The sequence below is a fragment of the Sceloporus occidentalis genome, unplaced genomic scaffold (assembly GCF_023333645.1).
Source record: "Sceloporus occidentalis isolate IW3139 unplaced genomic scaffold, rSceOcc1.0.p SCAF_427, whole genome shotgun sequence".
Lineage (NCBI taxonomy): Eukaryota > Metazoa > Chordata > Lepidosauria > Squamata > Phrynosomatidae > Sceloporus > Sceloporus occidentalis.
The window spans coordinates 243449-252342 of NW_028317407.1; the positions used below are offsets into that span (position 1 = coordinate 243449).

The 8894-nt window shown below is 56.3% G+C and overlaps 1 protein-coding gene across 1 annotated transcript; it reads right to left on the minus strand.

Moving 5' to 3' along the window:
• Positions 1–1191: 1191 nt before the first annotated feature.
• On the minus strand, positions 1192–6775 carry LOC149272666 (zinc finger protein 687-like). Its single transcript, XM_089506867.1, has 8 exons — positions 4553–6775; positions 4229–4407; positions 3825–4001; positions 3543–3720; positions 3127–3438; positions 2565–2677; positions 1974–2112; positions 1192–1632 (listed from the first exon to the last, which is right to left on the minus strand). The coding sequence occupies exons 1-8, from the start codon at positions 6773–6775 to the stop codon at positions 1192–1194; spliced, it is 3762 nt and encodes a 1253-aa protein (XP_089362993.1).
• Positions 6776–8894: the final 2119 nt, after the last annotated feature.

Sequence of the window (8894 nt, forward strand, 5' to 3'; positions counted from 1 at the left end):
CAATTTAACTAAACATTATACAGGGGCCGGCTCTCTGACTCTACATTATACAGGGGTCAGCTCACTGATTTAACTATACATGTTACAGTGTCCGGCTCACTCATTTAACTACACATGTTACAGGGTCGGCTCCAGCCTGTCTGCAGGGTGAAAGAATGCAAGGTCAGCCTTTCATGCCGCAGAGTGTTTTAGGAGAGAGGATTTGTATTTAGTAAATCCGGCACGCGACAGGCGGCCCCTTTTGTAACCAACAATTTCATAGCTTTTTCTGCTTTGTTTGCGATAGAAAAGAGAACAAAAACTAATAATTAAAACGAGCGACCCCGGTCTGTCTCGCTAAAAATCTTGTGCAGAAAAATATATATTTATAATAAACGTACTTTACATATATTTATAAGATTCGCCCAAAGGATGGGTTTAGTGGTAACAGCAACAATCCCCGTCCCCTCCAGTGAAATTCATAGAGTGACCTCGGGCTGGAGTCACAATATCTGCCCAAGGCCGCCGGGCCCCGTGCACCGGCCGGCAGGCAGGCAGTTTGACTTCCAGTAACGGGAGCTCCTCGTGTAACACGCAGCCGGGGCCATCGCCGCGTCCTCACGTAACATGCAGCCGGGGCCATCGCCGAGTCCTCACGTAACACGCAGCCGGGGGCATCGCCGCGTCCTCACGTAACACGCAGCCGGGGCCATCGCCGCGTCCTCACGTAACACGCAGCCGGGGCCATCGCCGCGTCGTAACACGCAGCCGGGGCCATCGCCGCGTCGTAACACGCAGCCGGGGGCCATCGCCGCGTCCTCACGTCTTAAGGAAATCCACAAATTGAGAGGCTGGCTCTTGGCGACAGGAACCAGAAAACGCTGGAAAGGGCGAGCCGGCGGCAGGAGAGTTTGTAGAACGGTGGTAGCGGTGATACCGGTGGTAGCGGTGATACCGGTGGTAAGGCACCTCGGGGCTTTGGCTACTGTGGTGGAAAAGGCAGCGCCTCTACTCTGCAGTAACGATCTCGGAGGGCCGTATCCCGGCGGAGCAGTAAGACGATACGTCCAAATCCACGTGGCCGACGTGACCCTGGCGTGATGGACCCTCAGCCAGAGTCACCTGGCCTTCACCTTCCAACCCCCAGCCGGAGGAGCCGTGAACTTCCACACGCCTGTACACGGGGCACAGATGGGTATCGCGGGGAGCCCCTCAGCTGTCGGTGCCGACAGTCTGCCGCTGCTTGATGAAGGCCATGCCGTGCGTGCGGAAATGAGTGTTCAGGTTGAGCTGGCTGTCGAAGCTCTTGTTGCACACCCGACAAGTGAGCTTGCCCTCCGAGGACTCGTCAGCCTTGGACGGGGGTCCCGGGTTCTCCTCCTCCGCGACGCCTTTCATTTTGTGGGTCATGAAGCGGTGGCGGTTCAGAGAGCCCTGGGAGGTGAAGCAGACGCCGCACTCTTTGCACTGATGGGAGCTCTCGTCGGTGCAGTGCTGCGGGATGTGCTGCCGGAAGTCTGCCAGGCTGCCAGTCTTGTACCCGCAGGCGCGGCACTGGAAAGATCGCTTGTGTTTCTGCGGAGCCGGCTTGGGCTTTTTGGGCTCATCGCTGCCGGAATCATCTGAAGACAGTTTCCGTTTCTTAGATGAAGCCTTGGGAAGAGACACAAGAAAAGCATAAACACTTTTTGAACTGGAGGGCCCCCCAACAGCAGGTACGGAAGTGAAATCCCTCGTCTGTCTTAAGAGCCCTGTGAGTAACCAGCTGCCCCAGAGCGCGCCAATCTGAGCGCGCCAATCTGAGCGACCCAACCGTCACACTTTAAATGGGACCACAGCTGGAAGTTGTGTTATTTGCGCTTCTTCATTCAGTCATTCATTCATTCACTCACACAATGGCCGCTCAGCGCTGACACCAACACGGTTCATCCGGATACGGCCAGCGCACAGACCCCACTCAGTGTACACTCAATGCACTCATTATCAGCTCGTACCTGAGACTTTGTTCCGTTCCGAGACACTAAAACCTCCTGACTCCGAGGCTGGTCCGTGACCTTGATCCCATGTCTGACCTGGATGTGCTTCTCCAAGATGAGGCGACTACTAAAAGTCCGCTTCCCCTCCGTACAGTACCTGCCAACCAGAGGGGGTGGGTCAGATTATCAGAGAACGGCTGCGCTTCCACCGAGGACATCAATGTCACCTCAACTCAGCTACGAGTTTTTTCGAAAGCACGATAGCCAGGCCAGGCCAGGCCATAGCCAGGAATGCGTGGCCCGCCCGCCCTGGGTACAGCGTGGCCCGCCCGCCCTGGGTACAGCGTGGCCCGCCCGCCCTGGGTACAGCGTGGCCCGCCCGCCCTGGGTACAGCGTGGCCCGCCCGCCCTGGGTACAGCGTGGCCCGCCCGCCCTGGGTACAGCGTGGCCCGCCTGCCCCTAAGACTCAGACAGAAAGGCATGAGATGAGGCATGGTGCCAGAGCGCAGGTTAGTCCGTAACTATGGGGTAAGAGGCATTATAGATTCACAGCTACCGGGAACCGATTAAGGCAGAGCATGCAGACATTCTGGCCGCGAGTTACTAACCGGCACGGATAAACCCGCTTAATGCCCTCATGATTCACACGAACGTGCCTCCGCAGACTGGGAGCCGAGCAAAAGGAGCGTTCACAGAGACGGCACGGAAACTTCTTCACCGACTGAAGAGAGAGAGACGGTCAGAGACACAAAACAGCAGGGAACGCGCTCTCCCCACGCACCCTACTGCCCCGCTCCTCACAGACATAACGGGGGGGGGGTAGGTGGATCCACACCCTACTGCCCCGCTCCTCACAGACATAACCCGGGGGGGGGGGCCCGCACCCTACTGCCCCGCTCCTCACAGACATAACCCGGGGGGTGGCCCGCACCCTACTGCCCCGCTCCTCATAGACATAACCCGGGGAGCGCACGCACCCTACTGCCCCGCTCCTCACAGACATAACCCGGGGGGAACACACACCCCTACTGCCCCGCTCCATCCAAGCATCAACCAAGGAGCGCACGCAGCCTATGCTTACACACTGTTATATTCGTTGTGCCCTTCAGCATATACGGTATTAACCCCAGAACCCCCATCACACACACTGTGTCCCTTTGCCTCACTCACCTTCCCATGCTCCTTTTTCATATGAACAACGTACTCATCCCTCTCAGGGAACCACGAGTGGCAAATCCCACAGGTCCAGCAGTTGCTCCTTTGCCGCGGCCCCTCGGGCTTTCGGGCCTCTTTGGGCTTTCCTTTCTTACGCACCTCAGGAGAGCTTGGTGGGTCAGACGACGACGACTCCTCAACCTCCTGCTCCGGTTCAAACTCAGGCTCTGGCTGCTTGGTCACAGGGATCTCCATAGGTTCTGGTTTAGGTGTGAGGGGCTCCGGGGTCTGAGGAGGGTCCTCCTTCACATGACTGTTATGGGTGGTCTGCAATAGAGAAAGTGAGCTCCACACAAGGCCAAAAAACAGCGCGAGACCCCAGCAGGGAATACGTGCAGAGCCACATCAGGCACTACATCCAAAAACGTTACCTTCAGATGTTCCAACATGGTCCGTTTCTGGGCGAACAAAAGCGGACACTCTGGGCACTTAAACACGCTGACCCTCTGATTGCCCAACTGCTGGTCGAAATGCGAGTGGTCCAGGTGGGAGCAGAGAAGAGGCTTGTGGGTGAAGACTGTGTCGCACATCGCACATTTATAAATCATCCTGATGAAAAGATACATCGGGAAATAACAGGGGAAAGACGTCTTCGCATCACGGAAACGCTCAGGTCGGGGTCACTCCGCTTACACTCAAAGCGTGACACTTACTTGGCCTGCTGGCTGCTGAATCCTGGGTGCTGGGTATATATGTGGGCATGCGCGCTGGGCGCCGATTTAAATGCCATGGGACAGATGGGGCACTTGTGAAAGACCTCGCAGTGGGATGTCTGGATGTGAGACTTGATGGAATTCACCCCACCAAAAACCACCGCGCAGCTCTGGCACCTGGAAGGAGAGTCGCATGTTTAGGCCGCAGCATAACCCTGCAGCTGCACGCCGCCGCTTATCCTTCGCTACAGCAATATTGCTTGTGTGCCGAGAGCTCGTATAACAGACTCGACTTCCAAGCAAGTCATCTCAGACCTCCCCAAAAGAATAATAATAAGAAGAAGAAGAAGCGAAAGCAAACCCAAAACGCCAGCGTATCCAATAGAAACATGCACAGGCCATACTTGTATCCGATCCTGCGGGAGAAGTGCAGACAGGTGTCTTTCAGGTGAGTCTGGAAGTTTTCGATGCGGAAGTTGCCGCCGCACTCGGGGCACACGTGAGGCGGGCTCTGCTTGTGCATTCGCTGGTGAGCTTCAAAGCTGCAGCGGTTGGGCATGATCATGGGGCAGAGAGAGCAAACCTGCAAAACACGGCAACAATCACGCCAAGGTTTTGTGGCGCAACATCTAGATTTCCGTAGCATGCTCTGCCGGTACAAGAGCAGTTAGCACACACGCACACGGAAAGAACACGGACAGAACACGTTGGCAGAAGACTCCACTCACCGTGCTGCCTGATGCGGCGCCCGACCCCGGCTGCTGGAAGTGCACGGCCAGCCCTGCCTTGTTCTTACACTGCTCCTTGCACTCCAAACACCTAAACGTGGAGTAGATGGACTGGTCAGAGCCGCCCGGCAGGACGTCCCCGCTTGCTGCATCTCGCGAGGGGCTTGGGGTGGCAGCTTTCCCTGGGGTCACGACGGTGACCGAAACCAAAGGTGTAACATCAGGCTGTCCGATCATCTGCTCCAGGGCGATGGGCCTCATGACCAGATGCGAGCATTGCATTACCAGGCCGTTATCCTTGTGCTTCCGCGCATGAAGAAGCAAGCTGCATTTGTTGAAAAACACCAGGCGCTTGGTGCAGTGGTTACAGGTCACCTCTATCCTCATGCTCCTCCGGTCATAGTGTCTGGCCAAGCTCTTCTCCAGAGCAAAAGAGTCGCCACACTCCAGGCAGCGGAAGCCAAACACCGGGAGGCTGAGACTGGACTCTGCCGGGGGGCTGAGGTTGGGCTTGTACGTCGGCAGCAGATTCTTGCTGTTCAGGATTTTGTTAAAGGTTTCCACGAGACTGGATTGCGTCCTGGAGATGACCGTGCCGGCGACCGCAGGAGATGCCTTCTGGGACTGCACCATCACGACGGTGGCATTGCGCTGCGGGCTGGCTGTGGTGGTGATGGAAGAGCAGGGCGACACCTGGTTGCCCGCACTGAAATTACTCAGAGGGGAAGCGTTGGCCAGCGGCTGCTGCACCAAGTGAATAATGTTCTTGGTCACAACCTTGCTGGCCTTGGAAGGCACGACGACCGCTTTCTGCTGGGCCACGCTGGCCGCCATCAGCATTACACTGCTGGCGTTCTGAATGGTGGAGATGGGCAGAACGGAGCCCTTCAGTTTCACCCCGTTACCGAGCTGCACTTTCACCACTTGAGATGCTTCCGCCCTGGTTGGGCTGGAAACGTCATATTTGTCCTGTGAAGGTGCCTGCGCGACGTCTGCCTTTGTGTCTGTGACTTTCTCCTGGGGGGATTCAGATGCCGGCTCCTGAGACGATGCCTCGGTTACCTGCATTGACGCAGCGGTATCTGAATCCGAGGAGACCCTGGTGACCGTTCGCGTGATGCTCCCCGACTGCGTCTTCACAGTCTTGATGCGGACTTTGAGTGGCCTTGACGAGTTTGAAGAAGGGGAGCTGATGCCGTCTTCGTCCTCGCTGGACAAACTTTTCGGGCTCCAACACGGTTCCTCCTTCAAAGCCGCCATAGATATTGGAGGACTGCTTTTCAGTTCCGGTGGGGCATCTGGGAGGTCCTCAGCTGGCTCAGGGTCTACAGGACCCTTGAGGAAGGCATCCTCTGAGTACCGCGGAGGACTCCTCTTTTCAATGGCATCGGTTGCGCCACTCTCAAGTTTTGGACCTGCTCCTGTCCAGGGCGGAATGGGAGATTCAGCCTTAGGGTAGTGAACGGTGACAGACTTTAGGGGCTCCAATGGAGAGGCCTTTGGCTCCAGCCCCATTTGAAGACATGAGCCCCCCATTGTCTGATCATTGGGCTCCTCCTTGATGGCGGGGGGTCCCAGGCACAGCCCTAGAGAAGGATTATCTGCAGTGACCTTGCCAACAGAAAAAGTTTGGGGACTGCTCCTAATGAGATTGTGGGTGCCTTCTGCTGCGGGTTCAACGGGAGAACGACACAGTCCAGGGTCAGGTGACTCAAACACCGGCCTCTCCTTTGGCTTAAGATCACGGGATCTGTCGATCAAGTCTGAAGCGTGATTATCAATGGGATTTTCCACCGAAACAAAGTCCGTAAAAAGGTCTATGGGCTTCACTCCTTTCCCTCTGTGCGCCCAGCTCTCCCCTACGCTGGAAGCCGCAGGGGCAGATTCCCCAGGCCGTTGTATGGAGGATCTAATGACATCTGGGCTACTGAATCCATTGTGCAGGAGCCGAGCACCCAGGCCTGGGATTTCCTTGCTGTGAATAACGTCCAGCGGGTCCACTTGCTCCGGACATACAGTGTTCTTGACTATGACGCTGACAGCCGTGATGTCTGCATGGGGGAGCCCGTGCTCGGCACTCGCTGTATCTCCCACTTGCGGCTTGGCTTGTTCGTCATCGTCGTCGTCCTCGGGCCCGGAGTGGATGGCCTCGTTCGCATCCATGTCAGGTATGTCAAAAGCAGCCAAGAGATCATCGAAGTCAGGGGTTTTCATATCGCCCATGGTGACCTACACAACAGCGCCTAGGGGAGAAGACACAGAAGAACCCGGGTCACATAATAGCATAACCTGGTAATGCGTATAAATCTATACGGTTATCGGCCAAGCCCCCATGTAAACGATCAGAAACGTCTCGTTAGCAGAACTTAACCTCGAGGCACCCGGTGATTAAAGAAACGATACCCGTTCCACTAACAGGAATAATAATAAAAAACCCTCCGCGATCTCAATCCAGCGGCCTCGCTCCTTACTGCCCTACACTCACAGCACAACAATGTCCCATTAACCCTTCCACCCCGCCTGGCTGCAAAGGCAAGTTTCTCCTTGAATCCGGCTCCCTTTAAATCACGGCCATGTAGCTCGCTCCAGAGCGCATGAGACAGAGAAGTGACGCCGATCCCCGCCTGTGCAACAGGAGCTACAAATTTTGCCTGGTCCTGCAGACCCAAACATCTGTCGCGCCGGGGTGGATTTCCTTCCATGCGCCCCGCTGGTAAGGAAGGCACAAAAGCTGCTAGCTGCGAGTGCCTGCTTGGGGGAGGGGGCATCATACTTTGGCACTAAACCAGATTCAGAGAAGTGCCGCTTATCTAACCAGCAGGGGGGGGGGGGGGGCATGTGGGGTCTCCACGTTAAGCACAGCCGCTCTGTGACTGCCCACGATATCCGACGCATTCCTCCCCGGAGGAAAGTCTGTTACCCGGCTGCACGCGGGGCCACGTCCAACATCACACACTGCGCTCAGCATCACAGCACCCTTTCAGCGCCAGGTGCTGCAATGCGTTAGTTACCTCCGCTCTTGTTCAAAAAAGCTTGAGAAGAAACAACGGACCGGGCCCTCGGCTGCTTGTCAGCTATCAGAGCGGGGCCCCCGCAGCAATCCCCAGACTCGGCGGGCAGCAGCCGATAAGGTGGGTATGCGCTGTTCGGCAGCGTCAACGAATGCAAAAAGCTGCAAGAGATCAGCCAAGCGTTAAAGCCCCAGCGAGATGGAGCACCTGGGCAGGCGAGGGTTAATACACGGAGATGTCTCCAGTTTAGTCCATGCGTCTTCTGAGATGCTCAGGATGCCCTCCCGGCCCGGGAAGGAGGTCTGCGGAGGCTGCAGGGAGGCAGTCTGTTCAGTCAGTAGCCACTTGCCGGGGCTGCAGCCTGATCAGTAGGCCCTGCCGGGGCTGCAGCCTGATCAGTAGGCCCTGCCGGGGCTGCAGCCTGATCAGTAGGCCCTGCCGGGGCTGCAGCCTGATCAGTAGGCCCTGCCGGGGCTGCAGCCTGATCAGTAGGCCTTACTGGGCCTCCACAACGCTGACCTGTACCAGGAACTGCTCAGGTTTCATGCAAAGAAGCCAAAAGAGAGGGCCTGGTTAAACAGCAGCCAGTGTCATGTGACCGTGACATCACAGGGTCAGGGCAGCCACAGAAAAACATTCTGATCCTGCAGTGCATGCTGGGAAGCCAGGCTTGGAGTGCAGCTTTAACTCCGCAGCTGCTGGAGACAGGAAGTGAGCAGACGGATAGAACAGCTTGTGTGTGAAGAAAGCAAACGAGAGAGAATAACCATTACTGTTACCATCTGGGGAACACGACTGCTCTATGGTCTAAGTGAAGTATAATAGATTGCAAGCTCTGGGGACTCTGTCTATTCTAAAGGCATATCTATTATGATGCTGAGCTCAGCCCCCCCAGACTAAAGTGGTACAGACCTGCCTATCAAGTCCACTCTATTTACACAAAACAGCTCATTAGCAAATGCATTGTAAGGGAGGAGGGTTATCTGGAGGGAGGGGCAGTGCATTCCTACTGTCAGGGGGCAATTACAAGCTTTAAGAGGCAACACCCCCCCCCCCCCCCGAAAGACAGACAGGTGACGCCAATGTTCCTGCCCTCGGGAGGATCAAAAGGCATGACAGCCCAGACTAATCCAGCAACAGATGGGGCCCCACAGGGCCCAGGCAGCTCCTCACACACTAACATATCAGAAGGATAAGCCCCTGCCTGTGAAATGGATACTAAGCATCAGCTCCCAGGCAGGGGAGGTTATTCCACTACAGGAGAGACGCCATGAATACATTTCATCTTGTGGCAGCGGCCCCCCACGCACACGCATGTACACACACTAGGA

Coding starts and splice junctions, on each gene's coding strand:
- LOC149272666 (XM_089506867.1), bottom strand. CDS start 6,775: ATGGGCGATATGAAAACCCCTGACTTCGATGATCTCTTGGCTGCTTTT. Junction 3,439..3,542: donor CCATGTTGGAACATCTGAAG/GTAACGTTTTTG, acceptor TCTCTATTGCAG/ACCACCCATAACAGTCATGT. Junction 1,633..1,973: donor GGAACGGAACAAAGTCTCAG/GTACGAGCTGAT, acceptor TCTCTTCCCAAG/GCTTCATCTAAGAAACGGAA.